The sequence below is a fragment of the Alosa pseudoharengus genome, unplaced genomic scaffold (genome assembly GCF_046254945.1).
Source record: "Alosa pseudoharengus isolate Yale_2024_CS ecotype anadromous, Long Island Sound unplaced genomic scaffold, YU_APseudo_1.1 YU_APseudo_1.1_scf_18, whole genome shotgun sequence".
Taxonomy (NCBI): domain Eukaryota; kingdom Metazoa; phylum Chordata; class Actinopteri; order Clupeiformes; family Clupeidae; genus Alosa; species Alosa pseudoharengus.
Genome location: NW_027468650.1, coordinates 37,244,713 through 37,271,089, shown reverse-complemented (window position 1 = coordinate 37,271,089; position 26,377 = coordinate 37,244,713). Strand labels below are relative to the sequence as shown.

The 26,377-nt window shown below is 40.7% G+C and overlaps 1 protein-coding gene across 4 annotated transcripts in view; it reads right to left on the bottom strand.

Moving 5' to 3' along the window:
* nphp3 (nephronophthisis 3) overlaps positions 1-26,377 on the bottom strand; it is a 223,353-nt gene that overhangs the window by 97,048 nt on the left and 99,928 nt on the right. For all 4 annotated transcript variants that reach the window (XM_076291099.1, XM_076291103.1, XM_076291102.1 and 1 more), the window contains one exon: positions 22,985-23,088. In XM_076291099.1, the coding sequence (XP_076147214.1) occupies positions 22,985-23,088 (104 nt within the window). The remainder of the gene's footprint in view (positions 1-22,984; positions 23,089-26,377) is intronic.

The window sequence follows — 26,377 nt, the reverse complement described above, 5'->3', positions numbered from 1 at the left end:
CTGTGCATGTGGAACGTTAGTAAACCTCACTCCCCAACGCCTCAAGAGTGCTGCTGGCATGCTTGCTAGTAGCCTGGGCTTTTAGCTCAACTGTCAGCACGCTTGCCTTCCGATCCGAGGTGCTGCTGTTCGCGGGTTCGAGTCCGGGTGTGTGCAGGGCTGAATCGCGCAGGTTCAACACAACGCAAGTTACATTGGTGCCGTGACCCGGATCGGGAGTGAGGTTTAGGGGGGTGAGTGTAACGGATGCCAGCTAGCTTAGCTGTGCGTGTGGAACGTTAGTAAACCTCACTCCCCGACGTCTCAAGAGTGCTGCTGGCATGCGAGCTAGTAACCTGGGCTTTTAGCTCAACTGTCAGCATGCTCGCCTCCCAATCCGAGGTGCTGCTCTTCGCAGGTTCGAGTCCAGGCGTGTGCAGGGCTGAATCACGCAGGTTCAACACAACGCAGGTTACATTTACATACCACCACAAGCCTGTGTAGCAGATGCGCTACAACAGCTAACAGACATAGTAAAAAAAAAAAACACCTGAACTCTCACCGTTATTGTTGGGTATTTTAACAGCGCCAAACTCAATCAGAAACTCTGAGAACTGTACAGAAAGCATATCAAAATTCCCACCAGGAACAAAAACACACTGGACCACTGTTACACAGTTTTTGTTTTGTTGTGAATAACAGTTTTTTTATTTTTTGAATACAGACACACTCAAACACAGATACAGCATCCCTCCCACCCCCCACCCCCCTCCCTGACCAAAACACATCACCACAAACAAATTCGCCTTGGTTGCACACAGATATAGTCCACATATAAGATGTCTTGGCATGTTAGGAAGAAAAAAAAAATTAAAAATACCCTACCAATAAAAAAAACAAATGTATACAAGATATGATTAATACATATGTATTACAATAACATACCACATGCACACCAATACAAATAGATGACCAAAACAAAATACAATAGATGCATCTCTCAAGGAATTATTTCAATTTAGAGACTCTTTTCTTCCTTCATAGAATGTTAAATATTTGCCCCATTTTTTATCATAGAATTCTAATTTTCCAAATGTCTTATAAGACATCCTTTCAAAAGCTGCCACTCTTGCCAATTCAGCAGTCCACTCTTGGATCGAGGGTACTCCCTCAGTCTTCCAACCTCTAAGAAGTATTTGTCTGCCTATCATGATACTGGTTTGGATCCAATTTTTAATGTATTTACTCCCTTCGGTTAACACTGAATCGTCCCCTAAAACAAATAGTATGGGACAGAACTCTATTTGGATCTCTGAAATCTCAGTAAGGAGACTGTGTATCCAGGTCCAAAATTCTTGCACTTTGTCACAGGACCATAAGGCATGTAAAAGATGACCCTCTTCAGATTTACATCGCCAGCAGTTTGGATTTGTGATCAGACCTAATCTAAACAGTCTAGATGGGGTCCAGTAAAAGCGATGCATTATTTTAAATTGTATTAAACGTACTCTTGCATCCCTTGACATGCTTTTTATGTTTGAACATATCTTTATCCACTCCTCTTCCTTCAGTGTCAGACTTAGGTCTCTCTCCCATATGCTCTTAAGAGCTAATATGGCCCCGTCCCCTGCTGTCTGAATCAGCATGGAATAATACACTGAAGCCTTGAATCCTTGACTATAGTACCTTAATATCTCTTCTAGGAACTCAGCTGTTTTAGGGGCTGTTGTGTTGGGTTTAAAAGTCCCCAAAAGCATGTGGCGTAATTGTAAGTATCTATAGAATTGTGACTTGGGGATCCCAAATTGTTGTACCAGGTCATCAAAGGATTTCATAGTATTGTTGTAATAAAGATCGCCCAGAGTAACAATCCCCCTCTCAATCCAATCTTTCCACCAAATAGGGGATTTGTTAATGCGTAATTTTGGATTCAACCAGATACTAGAGCATACATTCAAATAAGGGTCAAATTTAAACAGCCTAGCGACTTTAATCCACATCTCTTTCAGGTTGGTGAGTATTGGATGCGTTTTAGCTTCTCTTGTTAGGTTAATGGACAAACATTGGAGTGGCGGTACTGGGGCAACTGACTGCTCAATACAGAGCCAGGGTGGTGCCCTCTCTGGAGGAAGTGTCCGGTGGGCTATTTGTCTTAAATTAAAAGCATAGTAATAAAATAACATATTAGGTAATCCTAATCCACCTCTGTCAATTGGTCTCTGCAGCTTTCTAAGATGTAAGCGGGGTCTCTTACCGTTCCAGATAAATGTCTTTACTATCCTGTCAAACCATTTAAAGTATGACATGGGGACCTCAAGAGGAATAGACTGAATCAAATAATTAAGTTTGGGGACACAGTTCATTTTCACAACATTGACCTTTCCAATCATTGACAAATTCAGTACTGCCCACCTATTCACATCGCAGGCAATTTTATTAAGCAGTGGGTCAAAATTGACTTTAACCAGGTCTTTCAACTGTGGTGGGAAAAGGATGCCTAAGTATCTTATACCTTGCTTGGGCCACTGAAATGAGCCTGGTTGAAAGGCTGAGGGGGGGCAATAGGCTGTTAAAGGGAGTGCCTCTGACTTTGACCAGTTCACCTTGTATCCTGAAAATTTTGAAAAGGAACTAATTGTTCTTAAAAGTGAAGGTATTGATCGATTTGGGTGAGACACAAATAATAATATATCGTCTGCAAAAAGCATAAGTTTATGCACCATTCCTGCTGCGTCTACACCTGGGAACTCAGTATCCCTCCTTATAGCTGCTGCCAAAGGCTCTAGAGCTAGACAAAATAACAAGGGCGAAAGGGGTGAGCCTTGCCTTGTTCCCCTCCCCAGAGTGAAGTAGTCAGATATGAGCCCATTAGTTTGCACTGCAGCTTCAGGGTGTCTGTATAATAACTGGATCCATTTTATAAACTTACTACCGAACCCATATACTTTTAGTATTTTTATCAAATAGCCCCATTCGACCATATCAAAGGCCTTTTCTGCGTCTAAGGAGATGGCTGCTATAGGGGATTGAGCATCGGCCACTGTCCACATAATATTGATAAAACGCTTTATATTATCAGAGGAGCTGCGACCATGAATAAATCCCACTTGATCGGGGTGAATCAACGATGTTATGACCTTATTCAATCGGTTGGCTAGAACCTTTGAGAGAATTTTCACATCCATCTGAATTAGAGAAATCGGGCGATAATTTTTACAGTCTCCAGAATCTTTCCCCTTTTTAAGGACAAGGGTGATCAGTGCCTGTCTCAAAGTTGGGGGTAATTCCCCCCTCTCCAATGACTCAGCATATAGATCTAACAAAAGTGGAGCTAACTCTGAGGCAAAGCTTTTAAAGAATTCTGCCGTGTAGCCATCTGGGCCTGGTGCTTTACCTGCCGGGAGTGCATTTATTACTTCTATAAGTTCTTCTACCGTAATGTCAGCATCTAGAAGTTGTTTCTGTCTCCCTGACAGTTTTGGAAGCTCTAATGGCTCTAGAAAAGCAAGAATTTCTTCTTCTGTGGAGGTGGATGTGGAGCTATAGAGTCCAATATAAAAGTCTCTAAAAGTCTTGTTAATATCCGCCGTTGCAGTTAGCATATCCCCCGCTGACGATCTAATCACTGGGATGGTGGAAGCTTGTTCTCGCTCTTTTATATATCTAGCAAGTAGTTTCCCAGTCTTATCACCTGACTCAAAATAAGTTTGCCTAGCCTTGAATAAAAGAAATTCCATTTTTTTAGATAAAATGTTATTATATTGATATTTTAATTGTGTCAATTCTCTCAGAAGCTTACTTGACATATGTCTCTTCAGGTCAGATTCTGTGCTTTTAATTCTCTTTTCCAATTCTAACAATTCTTTTGCTTTCGACTTCTTGACAAATGAGGTATATTGAATAATGTGTCCCCTAAGGACAGCCTTAAGGGCCTCCCAGGCCACACCCACAGATGTCACAGAGGACCAATTAGTCTCTATGTATACTTCTAGTGCTGCCTTCATCCATTCAATATTTTCTGGATCTTGTAAGATGGACGAGTTAAGCCTCCACCTGCAAGAACGTTGTCTTTCACTGTGGGGCAATAGATCTAAGCCCACGCAGGCATGGTCGGAAATGATTATACTTCCTATTGAGCAGCCAATCACTGAGGGAATGAGTGGTTTTAGATAATAAAAATAAATCAATCCTTGAATAAATTTTGTGAACTGGTGAAAAAAAAGTAAAATCCTTCCCACAGGGGTTCAGGATTCTCCAAATGTCCACCAACCCCAAGGCCTTACACATCCGCTGCAGTGTCAGGGCAGCACGGGGAGACCTGCACACTGTACCACCACTGTGGTCAAGGACTGGGTCCATCAATAAGTTAAAGTCTCCCCCTAAGACAATATCATGGTTGCCCATAGCTTGAAGTTTCCCCTCAAGATCCACAAAAAATGCTGGATCATCCCCATTAGGCGCAAATATATTGGCCAACTTAACCAGTTGTCCCTGTATTTCTGATAATATAATTATGACTCTCCCTGAGTCATCTTTTATTTGTTTGATATGTTTGAACTGTACATTTTTATTAATGAGTATAGCGACTCCCTTACTATTACTAGAACCCTCACTATAAAATATATGTCCAACCCAACCACTGCACATAGAGTTTCATGGACTCTGATGGAGAAAGATGTGTTTCTTGTAGAAACACCACATCATATTTTGCCCTCTTAAGACTGATCATAACTTTTTTCTTCTTAATGGGATTCCCCAATCCTTTCACATTCCACGTAGAGAGACGCAAAGAACTAATTTTAGATGACATGTGTGGGACTATCTGAACTTAAAAATACATTACAACCAATATTCTGGTACATAGTAAAGCCGTTGTGGTGATATAACCCTAAATACTCCCAAGTATCCCTCCAACAGGGAGTGTGCATTGAAACCTGAACTATGCACACTCCGTTAGCACCCAGTAAACAGCCCTCGGTAAACCGACGGTCCATGACTTCTCTACGAGTCTCCACCTGTCGTGATTGGCAGGTTCCGCTGCTTGTTTTAGTCTAACCAGTGGCCTGAGTTGCCCTCATAATAAGACTAACGTTACAGAGAATGAAAATAAATTAAAATAAGACAAATGAGAAGAAACAAAAAACAAAAAACAAAAAAAACTAAAAGACTGGTCTCTTATGTTAGAATTAGTCCGGGCTATAAGCTACTCACAGTCACTCCATGGCATCGATGAAAGCCATGGCTTTCTTGGGGCATACAAAGGTCTTTTCTCCTCCCATACTTGCGATTTTCAGTGTGGCCGGATACATTAGACGGAAGCTCACCTTTCGGTCATGTAGCTTTTTCTTGCAATCTTTGAATTTGTCACGCTTCATCATCGTAGATCTCGAAAAGTCCGGGAAGAGCATAATGTTGTTATCCTCCCAGCTCAACTTGGTCTTGTTCCTCGCCGCACGAAGCACTAAATCCCTGTCGGAAGATCTCAGAAACTTCGCCAGTATTGGTCGCGGTTTACCTCCTGACTTTTGGATTTGGCTAGTGAGTCTGTGTGCACGTTCTATCTCAGGCTTCCCCTCGATGCCGAGTAACACAGGGATCAAGTCTTCCAAAAACTTAGCCGCATCCCCATCTTCTTTCCCTTCAGGAAATCCAATAAACCGAACATTGTTACGCCTTGCACGATTTTCCATGTCCTCCAATTTATCCCAGATCATATCTACCTCTTTCTTGCTAGCGGGAGGGTTAGCTTGCCAGTCTTTCTCAGCTGTTTCAAGGTATTCCACTCGCCCTTCCATATCGTCAATTCGTGTGATTAAAGTGGAGAGTTTGGCTTCCGTTGAAGCGGTGGAACGGCGAATTTCTGCCAATCCCTCTATTTCTCTGGATAACTTCATCAATGTTGCATAAATATTATTGATGTCCTGGCTTATGCACTGGGTCGGTTGATTAGCACTAGCTCCGCCATCATGTCCCTTCGCCCCGTCTTGCCCCTGTGAGCGCAAAAGCTTTTTAATGTCGCCACTGCTCGGTGTTTTGGAACTTTTCGACATATTTTAGACCTTCAACAGTTTAACTCTCAACTCAACAACAAATATCTGGTTAAAAATGAAATTTAAAGGATAAGTACAGCAGAACCTAGCGGAGCTGACTTTCAGGGTCCTCCTCTCGCATTGCGTCACGTGACTCCACTGTTACACAGTTTTAAAATATGCCTATCGTGCTGTTTCCCGAGCAGCTCTAGGACTCTCCGACTATTGTCTTCTTCATCTTATCCCAACCTACAGGCAGAAACTAAAAATTTCTAAATCTGTGACAAAGACTGGGAATCAAAGCTGGAGTTGCAGGCTTGCTTTGACTGCACCAACTCGAGGGTTTTTGAAGCTACAGCTACGGACCTCAATGAACTCACTGACACTGTAACATCTTACATCAGTTTTTGCGAGGACATCTGTGTGCAAACCAAGACCTTCTGCACATACGGTACAACCTGATTCTGATCATCCTCAGCTGGGTATGCATGTTTGTGTGCAGGGTTGGGTCAGATTACTTTGAAATGTAATCCATTACTGACTACATATTACATGGCAATTTTTGTAATCAGTAACATAATCAATAGGATTAGCCAAAACATGTAATCTGATTACTTTAGGATTATTTTTTACACAACATGCACACAACATACACATTCTGAATTGCCTTTAATTCAAAGTTGTTTTTAATTGAAAGTCGTGGCAATATTGCCAAGTACTGTAGCATTTCCCCCCGGGAACGGGTGTATCGGTTGGCGTTGACGGCTCCTACATCTTAGATTTTGATTTGAACCTTTTTCTTGTCAAGAAACTATACAGGCAATTGGATGATAGTGACATTTAGTGAACAAACGAATGGGCTGCTTGTCAAAATAAAACATTAGTTAGGCTATCATAAAAGCCGATAGACTCAAGTTTAGATTCGGATTTAGATTTAGATTCCCTTCACACCAACACAATGAAAATTTTAGAGGCAAATATATAAATGATTGCAGAACTGCATATATTTTTGTTGAATGAAAATATGTATTTATATATATAGGCCATTTCCCTGGTAGTAGACTATTTACACAGTCCAAAACATTCTCAGTCTATACGCCACAGCAGAGAGAACGTCACTTCAATAAACTAAGTCCAACCGTTACGTCCCCACGCCAGCAGGGGAGACACTTCCTCTAGTGAGCCCGTCCCTGCCCGTCGCGCTTCCACCAGAATAGCTGATAGGATAAACAACAGTCAGTGTGCGGTGGCAAATTCAGAACAGAAAGGCTAGCCTACAGTTTGATTAGGCTACTACTTCACGTTACTTGGATGTATGTGGATGTGAATCATAAACAACGCGCCCGCAATCGTCGGCGCTCATTCCTCTAGAAGATGGGACCTTTAAACGAGCACTTCCCTTTGCTTGGAAGAATGGTGAGCGTTGGATCTAGTGCCAGATGAGTGATTACTTGTCTCGCCAGGAGAATGGACATCTGCTGTCAGGAAATCAGAGCCGTGGTAGCCAGCCGTAGCCTACCAGGGTTCACTCGGAGACACGTAGGCGCTACAAACCGGAGCAATGGCAAGATTTAAAGAATAGACTATGCTTTCATTCTGCTGTAGGCTATAAGGAAATAGATGGGGTACGTTAATAGATACCGATCTTAACTGTACATTTTGTTTTCACAGACTAACTTTGCCTCTTAATGTGGCCGTGACCTCTTTGCTCGGAGCTGTCTGCAAGTAATTTAAGCAATTCGGTAAACTCCAGGATGCTGTCCATAGAGGACAGGTTGGCTGCTCTGGAGTCGAAAAACTGTGCGGGAGAGACTAACTCTAAGAAAAGAAGATGGGTGCACAATCCCAAGCTTGCGGTAAGAATATGTTCTATGGCTGCTAGCTAAGCTAAAAGTACCCTAGCCTAAAACCAAAGCTAAGAGTAGCCTACTAGCCTTGCAAAAGAACAAGTGAGCAGAACCTGCTTTATTAAAGTGTATTTTTTGAGTCGATCGAGAAGACAGATAGATAGATAGATAGATAGATAGATAGATACTTTATTGTTCCCCAAGGGGAAATTCAAGAAGAAAGAGGGTAACACTTTTTTTGGTGACTATTTTCCAGGTGCATTGATAGATGTGTCGTGTCCATACGCACAGTCCTGATTGTGGAACTTTGGAAGTCCGCCACCTTAGACCTGATGTCTGATGAAGACAGCGTTGTTGGCTGGGTGTCTGAATGGATTGTACGATCGCCGTCCTTTTGTAGCCCGGAGCTCTCTGAACTCTGTGTCTTGCTGCAGTCCCGGTTAGAGGTGACTCCGAAGTACAGAGCCACGCACCATAGGCGTCTGCAAAACGGGCCTGCCTCAGAAAGAACCACCAGTTACTTACAGCCCCGAGGCGGCAAACAGCCAGTTCACGGAGTTGTAGCTATTGGGCTGCTTGTGAGCTACCAATATGTTGTGTGGGCAGATCCTCGCTTTGCACATACAGTGGGCATTACTTTCAAATGGCCACTTCAGTCGCGCATTACGCGGCGTGAAGCTGCGTGAAACTTTAGTACCAATTTTTAGCCACTGTGCGTCGCTCTGCCACTGTACATCTAGCCTGCCTGCCGCCCCTTCTGAAAAAGCAGGAGGCTACCTTTAAACATAATTGTTGCCGAGAGGAATCCCAGCCTACGAATTCAATAACAAAATAAATCATGCATAATTAAACATTACCTCGATTTAGGCTACTTAGGTATGGCTTAAGGCTTGGCTGCACAGTGGTAACGAAAATCGAAATCTGCTTTTTATAGCCTACCGGTGCCGCTCCACAAAACGAAAAAATATCTTAATTTGCTGTCTACGTTATTGTCAGTGTTGGGGGTAATGCAACTACGCAAATCAAAACAGTGTCTTGTGCAAGAACTGTTCCTGCAGACTACAACTGGCACGGTGTAGCCTACACAACTTTGTTCAAAATTGATGCATTCAAGTTAACTTTGCAAAGTTAGTGATATAGCCTACTTATCACAACGTTGTCAATCGCAAACGCTAATTTATTCTAACGTCTCTATACGGAACTATCTGCTTTATTTGCTGAGGACGAAGAGAAAGCACCTTTTTGATAATTGAGCCAGTAGAGAAATAACTGTTCAGAATTAATCTGTAGAATAGGGTAGGCTTCTGCAGAAAACAATGTTGTTGGCGATTTAATACTATCTAGCGACGTTTTTAACAGGCTACGCAATAGAGGCTTAGACAACTATGACCCACGTTTTGGTTTCGTAAATTAATTTGCCCTACTTATTGACTGCAATCTAGTCAATTGACTGCTTGACAGGTTATTTTTATTTTTCTGTACAATAAACAAATACATCTGCTTTATGCCGCAGAATTACGCACTTGGCCAGCCTATAGAACGGGCACATTTTGGAGAGAATAGAGAATGTACGCACACAAGAACCTGTAGGCTATTTGTGGCGGGTTACCAGCAAACAATGTTTAATGCATTAACTCAAGATGTCAAACGTTTTCTAAACAATAAAAACAGAAAGGATGCAGGAGGCAGCAAATGTAGAAGAGTCATTTCCAGTGGAAGAACAAAATGCTGAATGAAGCCCAAAGATATGTAGGCATATCTGGCAAGTTGTTATTTTATGAATACGTAAATGGTTGCGCTATAGGCATAGTCAAGTTTGCAAGAAGGAGACATAACGTGTGAGCATGCCACATTATCCACAGCTGTGGTAGCGGGTGTAGGAGGATTACTGTTAGCGCAGGCTTTATATAAAATTCTTCAACAGAAGGCCTGCCTCGAATGCAGGCTTGCCCAAAATAGGCTAAAGGCCTGTGGTTTGCGCAGCCTACAGTAAGTAGGCTAAATAACAGACCCGTCACAATATGCGGTATGATGATTTTTTACGAGCAAGATGTTTTTGGTGCCCTACGCGCACTGCATGTTCTTAAATAACAATGATCATCAGTAATATTCAACCATTATTTTGTGTAAATGGGCTATGCATTGGGTTAGACACCAGGGGCCATATTCACAAAGCCTTTTATCTTACCACTAGGAGTACTCCTAAATAGCAATAAAAGATTTTAGCTAGGAGTTTCTCTTATTAAGTTATTCACAAAGCCTTTCAGACCTACTCTTAGTAAGGAAAAATGACAACTCCTAAACTAAGAGTGAGTCTTCGTTGCTATGGATGACGTTATTACTCATGCACGAGCTTGACTGAAGTGACCACCTTGATTGGCTGGTGATTGTAATGCGGGAATGATTCCAAACACCTCCCTTACGATGATGTGTGACAGGTGACAGGTCTGAGAATGCGTGCGATACACAAGGACGAAAGATGATGAATAACTGAATAAAAAGGCCTAGCCTAAATGAATGAATGAATTAAGAGTAAGGCTAAACAAATAGCCTAGTAGCCTAATGAAACATACGGATTGATGCAGTATCTTTGTAACATTATTAAATTAATCTGTCACTATGCCTATGCCTACGTTTGCAAAGAGAACATTTTAATTTGATTCACAATACGTTACATTTAATTTGCATGTTGACAATGAGTAGCCTAGTTTTGGTTGTTGTTGGTGGCGTTATTGCATGTTATTTATGCCTACAATGCAAAATTGCTTCCTTGCGACTGGAAGCTCCTGTAGCCGCATAGGATTTCAAAGCATCGCTTTGAAAATAGGTTTGTGAATAGGTCTTAGTGAGTTAGGAGTCCTCTCGACTTCTTTAAGCTGTCCCGGAGGTGGAAAGTTGGGATTCGTTGGGGGCAGGGCCGGATTAACAATTCATAGACCCCTGGGCACAAATGTCTGATGACCCCCCCTGCCCCCTAGCCAACGTGAATCGGGCGGTCAGTTAATAGGCCTATATCGTGAAGATTTTTCTTGCCATCTAAGGCACGAGCGCATCTGTGAGGCCAAGCCTCACCAAGTAGCCCGTTTGTTTACAACTAACATTACATTTACATTACATTACAGCGAAAAGGGCTTATGAAATCTTTGAGCTAATGTGAATAAAAGGCGTGGAGTGTCACGAACAAAGTCACAGTCGAGTAGGATGTTATATCGTCAGCTTTGTCATACCTTAATTTTGTCACTTGAAATACGAACGTACCCAAGTCAAACTTTAGTTTAGTAGGCTACATGGTCGCGTCAAAATCGCTAATTTTCAAACACTAAGGGACTGTACGATATTTACCGGGGGGGGGAGGGCCTAAGATCATTTTTTAAGCCTTAGGGGAAGGCCCAGGAGAAATGTTTTGGCCTGGGGGGAGGGCCGAGGAAAATTTTTTCCTGATCCATGATATTTTTTCCCCCTGATCAATGATCCGTTTTCGATATTTTAAAGAGTTTGTAGGCCAAAACATGATTCACGTCTCTTTGACAGAGTGGGCGAGACCAAAAAGTCGCAACCCTACCTGAATCTCCCACAACTCCCCTTGTAAGCTTGCAGGTCACCCGCGGTTATGAGTCATAAACCAAATATTTTAATGATATTCGGGTCATTTGCGGACGGGTCAGTTAAAATTAATTAAATATATATTTTCTACAAATAGGCCTACTTAAAATATCACGAGAAGGCTAGCATCAATACAGTAAAGCATCAATACAGTAAGTCAACAGTAAAGAAGCTGAAGACGCGAGTTAAAATAATAAAGACACCCCTTCAGGAAAAGCGATATAGGCTATGGGAAATATTGGGAAAAGTTCTTAAAGAAGATGACAGTAGTACAAGTTATGGTCTATGTATGCCTACTTCTTGCGAAGCCATTTAAAAGTATGACAGCCGAAACGGGCAGCCTGCAGGAATAAATCTTATGGCACAGACTACACAGCCATATCTACCGGTATGTATAGGTTCGCGCATGCATAAAAGTTACCTTAGTTCGTTGTGTTTGTGACTTTAAACAGTGGATGTGCTTTAGTAAAGCTTTGTGCTTCATTCAGCATTTTAAACCAGTTCTTATGCTAACGTTTTGACCAGCAATGTATCTCTTGCCTACCTTGCCTCCCCATTTCTATTTTCGAAAGAAGTATGTCCATGGCCAAATCTTATCCTAGTGTTCTAATCCTTGGTGGTTGCGTGCGTGCTTGCGCTCTTATTCTCATTCTCTCTCCTGCGCAAACATTATGTCCTGCATGCCTGCGTGTAGTTCTACTGCATAAAGTTTTGCAAATAAATTAGTTTGTTTTACAGAAATGGACTACTGCATGCAGGCTATAACCAAAAGCACACATTTTGTAAATAAGCGGGTCGGATCGCGGGTCGGGTATAATTTTGTCCTAATTAATATTTGCGGTCCGAGTTGCGGTAGGGTTGATTAAAATACCGTGCGACCGCGGGCCGCTTGTGACCAAACCCGCGCAACACTGGTTTGTAGCCCCGTGTGTGTGTATGTGTGCTTATGACATTTGCTGGCCGTTTTAACCTTGTAAACGTCATTTTTCGACCAGTTTTATTTGATTCACGTAGGGGGGAGGGCCTAGGAGAATTGTTTTGAGCCGGGGGGAGGCCCCTGGAAAAGAAAAAAAAATTTGACCAGGGGGAGGGCCAGGCAGAACATTTTTAACCCGATCGTCTGGCGACCGGCCCTCCCCCCCGATTTTAAACCTAAAACTGTGCCCTCCCACCCGGAAATAAACGTCTGCCTATGGATCTAGGCCAGACTCTCTGCAAAGTCAGAGAGCCTGGTTTCCAGGCTAGCTTGGGATCCCCCGTCAAGCAATATAACCATACAAACGCGCGGCCTGCTCACTCATTGTTTCAAAAGGAGTAAATTCGGCTTTGTCGGAACTGGCCACTGTAGGCTAAAAATAAACTTCCAAAACTAACGAAAAATATTTATCTCCTTTCAGTTATTTAAAAGTTTCCAAAAAGTTAAAAACAGATGACATAATGCGTGTCACTGACATAATGGGCAAATAATATAGCATAGATATTCCAATATATTCGAATACATGTGTTTATTTTAGAGGGGAAATTCGAACGTCATTTTTAAGCAATTTTGACAGCCCTAGTCCACGGTAGGCTACGCCAATCGTCTATTAACACCTTCCACCTAACCCCGGTGAGTGGGGGTCGCTATAATGCGTGTGAAATAGCACCATTGAGTAGCCCATGCGAAATAGCCTTAAAATCGTTCCGGCGCCACTCTCTTGACAGGCTATGGACAACAGGCTGATTGAAACAATAGCAAAGTATGCATATGTTGCACAGAATTTACAATTAAATTGAGCTTTTGCGCATGGTAGGACTAGGCAGGCACGTTGCTAGGAGCTCAACACATTGGAGACTTAAGCCCAGACATGAAATGTCCTATGTAAGAGGGGATTCAGGGGTTTCTCCCCCGAGAAATGTTTAAAAGTTGGTCACGCAACTCCTAGGCCTACTTAAAATGGACAGGATGTGCAGGAAGGAAATGAAAGACTATGTTGACAAGATCAACGAATTACTGCGTACAACACACAAGACTTCCCAATCCTAAGGATTCTCTCTGCTGTAAATTTAAGAGCCTTTAGCCTTATGGACATTTTATTATTGTCGACACTTTATTATTGCCATTTATTGACATTTGTACTTTTGCATTATTTATTGACCGAGGATTTCGGTCCCTTCCAGTAAAAAAGTAATCCAATGCAGATGTAAATTAGGTAAATAATGCAACCTTAACGAAACCGAACTCTGTGTTTCAGTTGATTTGATGTCAGATTTACATGATTCAAACGTCCCTACCAAGGCAGGCTACTTGCTGTAGGGTTTAATATTTTTATTCAGAATGTTCTTTCTATCCATAATCATAAGTCTTTCTTCAGTGAATTAGCAAGATACCATCAGAAGCCAACAATCATAAAACACCTGTGCGCGCGCTCTCTCCCCTGTGCATGAAGCTGTCTGCGTGTTGTAGGCTAGATTTGCGTGAGTTCTTTCTATCTGTTTTACTTTTGCGAGTTGCGACCACCTAGGCTATGTTATAGACGTTCTATGAGGTACCAGTGTTTAGCTGTGTCACAAAACAATAAGCTTTGTCAGACTACTTTTAAAATTATATTCAGGGCTATATACATTTTAAACATTCGGGGTTGAAGAACCGACAAGGCCTTGTGTTAATTCTTCAGGTGAGAAGTGTCAGCAATTTTCATACGAGAGACGCTCTCATTGGTGGTTAGGATATGGAGTAGGGGATTGACAGCAACATAGCCAATCACATTATGAGAGATGCTGAATTTAACATCAACTGCAATGTTTGATTTTAAATTAATGTAAATTTAGCCGGAACTGTAAGCTGGCACACGTGGGTGCTCGATATTTTCCGTGGGTGCTCGATCGATGGAGCACCCACGGTATCGGCGCCCAGGGGCGTAGCCAGGATTATTTTATAGGGGGGGCCAGCTGGGTCCAGACTTTTTATTGGGGTGGCACTTGGGAATCAAAACTACTATTTAAAAACTACTCAAAAAGTTTTGAAGATTAGGATAGCCTATTTTAATAATGGTAATAAATTGTGTAAAGCCAACACTGATACACAGGTGAGTTTGTTGTCAACTCCAAATCATTTTCCATAAAAAGTACATTATGACAATGCACCTTACTTAATCAGTTTTATTCAAATGATGTTAAAGAATAATAAATACTACAAATATTGTATTCAGATATTTAATCTTATACTGATGGCCAAACTATATTTCTTTCTGATATCCACTCTAAGTACTTGGCTGTAAGTAACATGGCTCTGAATTAAGAAATTAACCCTTAGAACCCTAGACTGTTTTAAGGGCTTTTCCACTACCTTTAGTTATAAGCATTTATCCTGGTCATTGTAAGTGCCATTTACACATGCTATATTTTTTTCAGAACAGTCTAGGCTACCCAGATCTGCCACCAATTCATATTATTACTTGCATTGATTTAATTTTGATTTTTAAATAATACAAAGACAAAAAGCGTATTATACCATTCTTATTTTGAAATGTATCTCTGTCAGCTGGACATGACTTTCATGTATGTGTAGGGCAGACTGTCCTGAATCTGGCAATATAAGAACCATGGTGGAGGGGGGCTTTGGGGCTGAGCAATTTACAGACATGTGGTGTGCGCCTTACAGAAATAAATGCCATTTTTTTATTTAGTAATGAAAAATGCCCTTTCTGCGCTCCATATCTGTGACACGAACTGATCTGACCTGACTGAACCCGAGTTTGCGTGTTCTGTGTGTACACTCATGATGATTCTAAAACAACTTTTTACTGCATTGTCATGAACAAAGTGAAGGCAAAAAGGTGTTTCTTTGTCGAATAAATTGGGATGCAATGTGAGTCTCGAATTGGATGCCATGCAGGAATTTGCTGGGATCTCAAAACCGCATTATGAACATACTTTGCCATAGAGAAACACATGATAGCGTTGGATTATGAACATGCCTTGCAAATGTTCCTTTCCTCTATAAATTCAGACCCCATTTACACGAGCATGTGTTTTTTTATAAACGAAGACATTTCCCTACGTTTGAGCCTTTCATTTAGACGCAAACGGAGAATTCGCCCCATAAAACGGTTATCCAAAAAAACTCCGGCCAAAGTGATTTTTTTGGAAAACTTTGTTTATGCGTTTGGTTGTAAACTGTGGTAAACGGAGTTTTGGGCAGCCAACGTCACAGTATGCAACAGAAGTACACCAAATGTGCGACCAATGTTAACATTTACATGTTCTCACATGCGACTTTTCAGGGTTCTGATTGGTTAATGTGAGCTTGAGCTTATCATTAGACTGCCACTGTGGTTTGGCGTGCTCATGACAGCATGTATGTACATGGGTTTGTGTAAACACATTTAAAAAAAAAAACGGTCTCGTGTAAATGCAGTTTTATTTGCAAACGTAGATGTCCAGATATTCGTTTAGGAAAATATCCTGCTTCGTGTAAACGTAGTCTCATTCATGTCCTTGATAATAGTGTAGCCTACATAGGATAACAATGACATGAATATACATCATAATAACTAGGGCTGTCAAAATAACTGATTAATTTCGACTAATTAATTTGAGAAAAAATAACTGATTAAAAAAATGCAGATTAATTGATTCCGTATGACCTTGACCCCGAGCTGTTCTAGTCAGTAACCAGACTGTAAAATGAAAGAGAGAAGAAAATATGCTGCCTAGATCATTGATTGGAACATTTACTTTTAAAAAACGGCCTGATGGTGTTGATAAAAATAAAGTGTTAATTAAAATAAAGTCCTCTGCCATATCTGCAGCAAGGAATTTGCATATCACCGGAGTTCGTCAACTCTAAAGTCGCACATCAATGCAAAGAAATAGTGTTGACATTGAGGGGAGTGCAATGAATTTATTTAAAATACTTTCACAGAATAATTTAGATTAATTAATCAGAGTATGTAATTCATTCGATTAAATGTTTTAATCGATTGACAGCCCTAATAATAACATATAATATGAATATATATATATATATATATATATATATATATATACATTATTTTTTTTATGGTTGGGGTTTACATTTACTATGAGCCAGGCAGGGTGACCAATAGTGACAGATCTGCCAACCAATCACAAGTGATTTTTCTTGTTTGAAAGTTGTGGTTTCATCCAATACTGAGTAAGGAAATTCAAGCCATTAGCACTCTGTGAGCTCTCCACATACGTCATAGTACGGTTCCGACAATTTGTGGCACAGACAAACGCGACATTTGCAGGTTGCAAATTGTCGGCAACTGCCGAAAATGAGGGAGATCTCCAGGGGTTTACGGGGACGAAAATCACACTTTTCACGCAGTGTCAATTTCTTTATTTTGAGTTTGGTTTGCCATTCCCTGTCAGGTAGAAAGCATAGACACTTGTCTGTCCTATATGCTTTTGCCTATCCTTCTAACACAGACATAGACAGAGGCACCGATTCCAAATAGCATTTCCACGTGTAATATGAGAGCGAAAGATTGAAACTGTGTAGTCTGATAGATTTGCTAATCATACAACTGCTTAAATTCAGCTCGCTCCAAAACAAATACAAATGTGAGAATGCTGCAATAATAGATAAGCCATGTGAAACTTAAAGCTTAAAACTGCAACAACTTGTGCTAAAGCCTATGGTACGCTCCCGCGTCTGCGTCCCGCGCACGCGGCACTGGTGAGCGCGTGACGAGAATTGCGTCATTTTTACAGCATGCGTTGTGTCTTTGAGTCGACCGAAATTTAAGACCGCGCATCAAAGTGACGCGTAGACTGCGCATGTGTGAAACGGAACTGCTGTAAACACTCCCCTCCAGTAGGTGGACCACATAGAAGAACAACACTTAAAACCAAAGATTCTACAGCGCTTTGCTTAAAACCTAGAAACAAACCTAGACAGAAGAAGACTTGTTTGGTTACCATAACGACGATGGAGCAGAGCGCCCGTCCTCAGCATAGGTCCTCAGCTTGCCTGGCTATCGAGTTATGTGAAACACCACGACATGGAGTCAACTTCGACCGATGTAAAGCCACAATCCAGAGATACATTCTTTAACATTATCTTTAACGGTTACTTTACCATCTGTGGTGTAGAACCCAAAGTATTTCAAGACACCACATTTTAGATGAGTTGAGGACGTAATTGTCCGCTCAGGCTGGCCGTGCGTTATCTTTCATTGTCGAAACTGGGTGGCTGCATGGGCTCATTGTGGCTACTGGCTATTGGCTTGATTTTGTCATGAGCCCTGGATCATAGAGCAATGAATGAGATGGCAAACAATAAAATAAAACTAATCATAGACTGTAGAAATGCGCTACACAGCACTAAAAACCGAATAGTTTATTTATAGTTCGACTACGGATATTTCACGTCATGTTCAAATAAAATGTGACAGCCCTACTCCCTGCATAGAGAGCTGACATGTCTTTGGATTAAATGCATCTTTTAAAAATGAGCGTAGCCTAGCACCTATTACTGAACAATGCTGAAATCAAATCGCGAAACCCAGAGCCATATAAAGGTATCTATCTACAACGCTCAGGCGAAACCTAAACACTTGTTGATCGAGATGCATTCTCGCCTGTTCCGTATAAGATGCGTTATCAATAGTGATTACAATAATAAAGGGAATGTAGCCTACCTCTCCCAGGTGCAATCATTATCACCTACTCCTGAACAATGCTGAACTCAAATCTCGAAACTCGTCTGTCAACACCGGACAATGCGTTATCATTATAATAATTGAAGGAATAACCTAGGCTAACTCTCGCTCTAAATACACCCATTATCACAGTGAGACATTATACATTATGAACACAAAGAGTTAGGCTACTTCAAAACTTTTATTGACATGTCATAATTACAGGTTTTTGGTTCATATTTTTTGGTATGAGGCAGGTGTGAAGACTCAATACAAATTTAATTGACGACATCTGTACGCACAACTCTTTCTTACCATGACACTGCTGTGTTTAGAAAAATTTCTTTACTTTGTATCGCACCAATATTGCTGCCCTCGCGGCACCGAGTCACTTAGCTATAGTAGCTAAGTAGCCTAAGTAGCCTTAGCAAATAGGCTAAGCTATAAGCAAGTCTCCCAGCTATACAAACAGGTATGCTGTGTGTGTTCTGGTGGATGATAAATGGAGCGATGGGCCAACTTATTAAAACTTCCCAGCAGACAGGCGAAAGTACTTGTGGTGCTTTTTCTTTCATTAGCTCTTCCTTCGTTCAGTGCTCGCACATCCCACGTTCTTCTTTTCTTCAGGCGTTTCAGGCTTCTTTGGTGGTTGTGTCCTACTTTCAGGCTCGACGTACCGCCCCCAGTTGATGTGGCAGAGTATCATCCGTAGTGCGCAGGCGCTAACCTTAATGATTTAACGCGCATTCAGGACAGCAGAAGTTGGAGTATGCGTCAAGTCCACGGCAAAAATGACGCACGTCTTGGACACGCGCAAATGTGACGCAGGACCGTACCAGAGCCTTTAGACTTAAAGAATGTTTGCTCAAAACTTAAAAATGTGTTGCTTATTTTTAAAAGATGTTTGCTTAAAACTTTTTCTTAGATTTAAAAAGATTTTGTGTTAGATTCAAAGTGTGTTATGTTTAAATTTAATTTAATTAACTATATTTAAATGTCTCACTTTGGCCTATAGGACACTGACTGGATCTGCTCCTAGTTATTTTAACTCAATAATCAAGGCGTACATCCCCAACCGCCCACTGCGGTCTTCTGATGAGCGTCTGTTATGTCGACCAGTCTTAAACACTAGGTCTAATTCAAGACTATTATTGCTATTCTCCTTATTATAGTTTGACCAACATTCTAATCTGTTCCCTGTTAAATTTTTAAATATTAGTAAGTAAGTATTTAATTGTCTCTCTCGCGAGAGGCACACAAGGAGCATCGGCGATACATACACAAAGATTTAATACAAATTTCCACCTTGGTGGACATTAAAGATTTATTCTATTCTATTTTATTTTTACATACTCTGCTGAAAAAACCAGCCTGACCAGCTAAAGGTGGTTTGCTGGTTGACCAGCTTGTTAACCAGCTTGTTTGACCACCCTATGATGGTTGACCAGCTAGACCAGCAAATCTCTTGCGAAAACATACCTTCAGCTGGTTTACCCACCTAACGATGGTAATTCAGCTGGTTTTGCTTGTCGTACCACCTCAAGCTGATCATTTTAGCTGTTGTTGCTGGTCTACACTGCTGGTTTAACTGGCCGTGCCAGCTTATGTTGGTCAAACCAGCATGACCATCTTACACCAACAATGTCAAGCTTGGCAGGCTGGTCACCAGCATGACCATCTTGCACCAGCTGTATCCCACACGACAGGCTGGTCAAACCAGCATGACCAGCTTCCTCAGATGGTCATGCCAGCATATCCAGCTGGTGGTCCAACCAGCTACACCAGCAAAGACCAGCAAGAGCTGGAAGAAAACCATCAAAGACCAGCTAAAACCAGCTACCAGCATAAGCTGGTTTCTAGCTGTTTTTTTCAGTAGGGTAGACATACATAAAACATGAAACACATGGTATCCCCCCCCCTCCACAAAAACCATTATAAAAACAAACATAGTCTAGACACTCCAGCGCATGCACACACCTGCTCACACACCCCATACCCCCCCCCCCCCCCCACACATACACACACACAATCCCCACACACATCCACAGCTCATCCCTGCTGAAAAAAAACAGCAAGAAATTACAAACCAGCTTATGCTGGTAGCTGGTTTTAGCTGGTCTTTGCTGGTTTTCTTCCAGCTCTTGCCGGTCTTTGCTGGTGTAGCTGGTTAGGCCACCAGCTGGATATGCTGGCGTGATCATCTGATGAAGTTGGTCATGCTGGTTTGACCAGCCTGTCGTGTGGGATACAGCTGGTGCAAGATGGTGACCAGCCTGTCAAGCTTGACATTGTTGGTGTAAGATGGTCATGCTGGTTTGCTAGAATGACCAACATAAGCTGGCATGGCCAGTTAAACCAGCAGTGTAGACCAGCAACACCAGCTGAAATGACCAGCCTGAGGTGGTGCGACAAGCAAAACCAGCTGAATTACAATCATAAGTTGGGTAAACCAGCTAAAGGTATGTTTTCGCAAGAGTTTTGCTGGTCTAGCAGGTCAACCATCATAGGGTGGTCAAACAAGCTGGTTAACAAGCTTAGCAAACCACCTTAAGCTGGCCATGCTGGTTTTTTCAACAGGGATCAGATAAATAGTATATATAAAAAAAAGATTAGTCCATAAGGATGATTGCACTGCCACTAGTTATTGCACTATTGTCCCACCAGTTATTGCACTATTGCCCAACCAGTTATTGCGCTATTCCATCATTGAGTAGCTTAATTGACAATGGTACTAGGGATAACTTGAATCTATTTAGCCTACAGAATGGGAGTCGGTATCTTTTGCCCAGAGGCAGCAGCTCATATTCCTTATTTAGGACATGGGAAGTTAGGTCTTAAAACCTAACTTCCTAACGGTGTCCTCAAAGATCTCCTTTAAGGAGGACGGTGGCTGAGTCCCCATTATTTTCCCTGCCCTCTTAACAAGGTTCTAGAACTGTGCTTTGTCTTTTACGGTCAGGTTGCAGAACCATGTTGTGATGCCATAGCGTATTATGGACTAAATAGTAGCTCTATAAAACAACGACATAATGTACTTATCCACACCATGGACCCTTAGTCTACGCAAAAAATGTAGCCGCTGACAGATCCTTGAACAAACTCCACATGAGAGCTCCACTGTAGCTTACAATCCAAAGTAATACCCAAGTATTTAAACTGAGTGACTTGATCTACTACCTGTCCTTTGATGGACACAGGCATATAATCACCCACACCACTGGGATCAAAGATCATCTATTTTGTCTTTGTCGCATTTAAAATAAGGTTGTGACCGTCACACCATGACACTATGCACTGTATGATACACCGTTGTGTCTGAATTAGCATACAGAAGGCTCAATAGAGCCGTATCATCAGAAAACGTAATAACAATGCTCACTGCGCTCACTTCTACAGCTATTGGTATATAACGTGAAAAGAATTGGAGAACTTCTACACCCCTGTGGGGCTCCCATATTGATATCCTTTATGCTAGAGAGAGTAGAATTGACCCTCACCTGTTGCTGCCTTCCATAACGAAGGGGTTCACCTCCATACATTTGAGCTTTTTTAAAAGTATCTGGGGGAGAAACGTGTTAAAGCTAAGCTAAAATCCATGAACAATAGTCTGGCATAGGCCTTGGGGTTTTCAGTATGTTTAAGTACAAGATGAGTTGTTGTATTGAGAGCATCATCAGTACCCCTGTTGTTCTGATAGGCAAATTGGTAGGGATCTAGAAGATGTTTTACCTCATGTTTTAAAATACCCACCATTATACGCTCAAAAACTTTTATTATTACCGAAGTCAGGGCCACAGGTCTAAAGTCATTATTATCCTTTGGCCAAGGTTTCTTAGGGACTGGAACGTTAAATCTTCCGGGTTGGTCTGTTATAAAAACACAGCTGTGCGCCATTTCACGCAAGTCATCATCATCATCATCATCGCCCTTGGACGTTTTTCAGCCGGTTAGATGTAACCAATTGGATTAATATAAAATGGAATTTTCTTTTTTTAAATTTAAAATAACATTTAAAATGTATATTTTATTATTTGTTCGTTCTGTTGTATGTTTATATGTCTTGGTGTCACGGGTACGCTGGCGATTACGCCACTCCGTCCGGCATATTTTGTCTTTTTTGTAAATTTACTTGTTTATGTCTTAGTGTCATGGGTACGCTGGCGACAACAACAGTCTGTCCAACATCTTTCATGTGCGCACATGAAACTTTCACGTGCGCACATGAAACTAAACTTTAGATTTTGTTTTGCTCATGTCCCCTTAGGGACTCTGTACAGTACTGGCTTGTTATCCTTGGTAATTAGGGCTGAATTTAGTTATTTTAAGCTGTATATTATGTAGATTTAGATCAGGGGTCTCTAACCAACAAATAGACTTCCTCGTAAAATCCTTTGACTTGGAGTTTGACTTACTTTAAGACGTCATCCTGAAAACAAGCAAATTTAGCTCCCAGTACATTAAGCAAATTTGTCTTCAAAACAAGCAAATTTGGTTGTCGGTGCATGGGCAAACGTGTCCTGATAAAGTCCTTAAAATAAGTCAAATTATTATTAAATTAAGTCAAAATTGTCTTGAAATGAGCACTAGGTAAGTCTCTTTATATTTAAAAAATAATAAACAACATTTGTTAATCTTATATTATAATTATATAAGAATATAACATTATATAAGAATATAATATAAGATTAACAACATTTGGTTACATTTTATTTTTTGCAGTGTGAAAACTTCTGCCAGTGACAGTTGTCTGTACCAACTGCCTTTCATACCACAAAGGCAACAACATGATGTTCAGTGATCAATATAAGGAGGGTTACTTAGTACCGCAAAGTCAGATGCAGAAAATTATATATTATAAAACTGTTTTTTTCAATACCATTTTGCAAGCAAGACAGATTTTCCGGAACCTGGTCCACCAGACACAAGCAGAGGGGGAGTGGGAGGAGGGGCTGCCACCAGATCATTCAGACGAGTAATATACTGACAAGGGAAAACCAAGAACAAACTATATTAGTCTCCACATTGCAATGCATAAACTGCTTATTTCATACAATCTAACCTGTTACATTGTAAGTGTAAGTGTTATTAATCTTATATCAAGATCAAAATCTACTTGGTATTGTTTTGAGTGTAAAGAGACTTGCCTAGTGTTTTCACATAATACCAAATAGACTTTTTGATCTTAATAGAAGATTAATAACACTTAGATTTTATTTTGTACAGTGCATAAATAAATTAAGATATTATTGCTCATATAATGATATATTATGAGCTTCATACACATTATAGAAAAATCTTGGATTACAAATGAAAATTGGAAATTTGGCATGAACATAATCGAAAATGGGAAGAAAAAAATTCATTTGTTCTGAAATTCATTTTTGATAACCAGTTAATCAAAAGATAGAGGAACCTGCACACCTGTATTACATATTGCATTCAAGCAGTTTATAACATAATGCGGCAGATTATAACAAAATGCGTCAGTTTTTACAAAATGCAGCAATTATTACATAATGACGTGAAACTTTATTACATTTTGTCAAGTTGTTACATAAAGCGGTGAAATTACATAATGTGTTGTTACAGACCTTCATTACATGAACTTTGTTCAAGAAAACACTACATATTTATCATGAGCTCAGAGCTGGAAACTGCCAATTGGGTGTCCTGACTAATATTTCAATTAATTAACAAGGCATTCAATGGGTCACCACTTAAACATCCGCATCCACATATTAGTAATTCTCCAGGTACAAGAAATATACAATATACTGTATATTTTGAATTACAACAAATACACATGACGTGTACAAATTACTACATGACATTAAGAACAAGTTTTTCATTTAACCAATTGTTATAGCTCTGCAGGTGTATATCGTCTGCTAAATACCATAACCATAACCATATCTAGACAGCTTTGTGTTGTAATAAATTAGTATCTAAATTACCGCCTCTTTTTGGACGCTTCACTTTCTTTATACCACATACTTGGAAGGTACTGATGTGTTTAAAATCATTAAGGTAAACCGCCACAGGACAGGGTGAATCACAGTCAGTTTGTTTAATGGTACAATTGTGTGTAATGTGTTCGCTTATTCTTTGTTTGAGGGGCCAACTTGTTTTACCAACATAAACTAGGTCATGAGTGAAGGAGCATGTTATCACATCATTGATTTTGTATGTTCTGTTAAGTACAACTATGCACTTTATTTTCTCGTAATGGCCACACCTACTGCAAAAACTGTTTATCTAATATAATCTATCGTAATGGCCACACCTACTGCAAAAACTGTTTATCTAATATAATCTATCAAGTGTTATTATATCAAGATCTAGTAAAAAATCTAGAACAAATCTAGATAAAAAATCTAGTTAAAATTGTTTTCAGTATAAAGAGACTTACCTAGCTCTTTCACGTAAAATCATTATTTGACTTAATTTAAGAAGAGTTTGACTCCTTTTAAGATGTCTCATCCTGAAAACAAGAAAATTTGTCTGCCAATGAGTTAAGCAAATTTGTCCTAGAAATAAGCAAATTTGTCTGCCAGTAAAGGGATATTCCACCATTTGGGGAATTACACTCATTTTCCAATTGATTTTTACCTTTCTCCAGTTCATCCAGCCGTTCTCTGAGTCTGGCGATACCACTTTTAGCTCCAGCCTAGCATAGATCATTGAATCGGATTAGACCATAAGCATCTCGCCTGCTAGCATCATGTTTAAAAGTGACTAAGATTTACGGTAATTTTCCTTTTTAAAACTTGTCTCCTCTCAAGTTAGAAAGTGTGATAAGAACAACGGAAAATGAAACATGGTGATTTTCTAGGCAGATTTGACATGGAACTATACTCTACTATACTGTACTAGCCTCTGACATCCTTCCATCCATCCATGAGCCGGTGCTGCGCTTCACTGTCTGGTCGAAGGGATTTCTCGGGACAGCTGGACCTAGGCTACTCTGCGAAAGATCTGCCGAAGCCGCCGAGCTGTTGCTGACCTGTGAGCTGCCATGCCAACTGCCTGGAGTCTGGATTGAGCAGACTAACGTTAACGTTGAAGAACTCTGCAATCTCACGGAGCAACAAACTGTTGCTGTTAAAAGTCCACTGAGTTGCTGATCTACAAGATCGCCCACGACTTCAGACTGTTATGCTTCCAGTGATCTCCAGACTAACAAGGCCTAACATTAACGTTATCTCCAGACTGCCAGTGAATCCACCGGGTTGGTCAGTTGTAAAGAACTTTGTTGGCGTTGCATCGGTTGTAAAGACACAGCTGTGAGCAGTTTCACGCAGGTCATCATTGCCCTTGGACATTTTCAACGGGTTGGAAATTGGACTAATTTAACATAATTTTTTCCCCTTTTTAAATGTATTTTCTTTTTTTGGTACTTTTTATTTGTTTATTTGTTTTATTGTCTGTCGTGTATGTCTTGGTGTCACGGGTACGCTGGCAACTACGCTGCTCCGTCCGGCATCTTTTGTCCTATGTTTGTTATTTTTTAAATGTATTTGTCATGTATTTGTGTCACGGGTACGCTGACGACCACGCCGCTCCGCCCGGCACCTTTATTTTTTAAGCGAACTTGGGTGTCTTGAAAGACGCTTTATCAATAAAATGTATTACTATTATTATTATCTTTGAGCTTTTAACATCTTATCAACCACAAAGGAAACTTAGATCTTCTAATGCTAATCTTTTCATTGTACCCAAAGTGCTCCACAAGCATAGTGGAGTGGAGAAGCTGCTTTTTTCCATTATGCCCCAAAGCTATGGAACACCCTGCCTCTGTACATTAAACAGGCAAGTTCAGTGAATATCTTTTAAAAAGACCTAAAAACATACCTGTATAAGAGAGCCTTTAGTTAACTTTAACTCTTATCTTGCAGACTGCATTTTTGGATTATTCTACATTGGACTGCTGCCATTAGAGCTGCAGCTAGCCAGAAGCAGGTGGGCTCCCCCTATTAAGTCAGATTCTGGTCTAGGTTTCTTTCACAAATATGGGAGTTTTTCCTTGCCACAGTTGCCATATGGCGTGCTTGTAGGGGGTAAAGGGTTAAGGCTGCCAGTCTTCTGGTCGTTGAGGTTCTTTAAACATTTTAATATAAAATCATGTAATCACAACACATACTAAGATCTAGTGATGGGGACGAGACCGTCTATGCCGAGTCCGAGTCAATACTGAGTCTTTGAAGGGTCGAGACTGAGTCCGTTGGTTTTCAAATACAGTCGAGTCTGAGTCAAGACCGAGTCTTTGAGG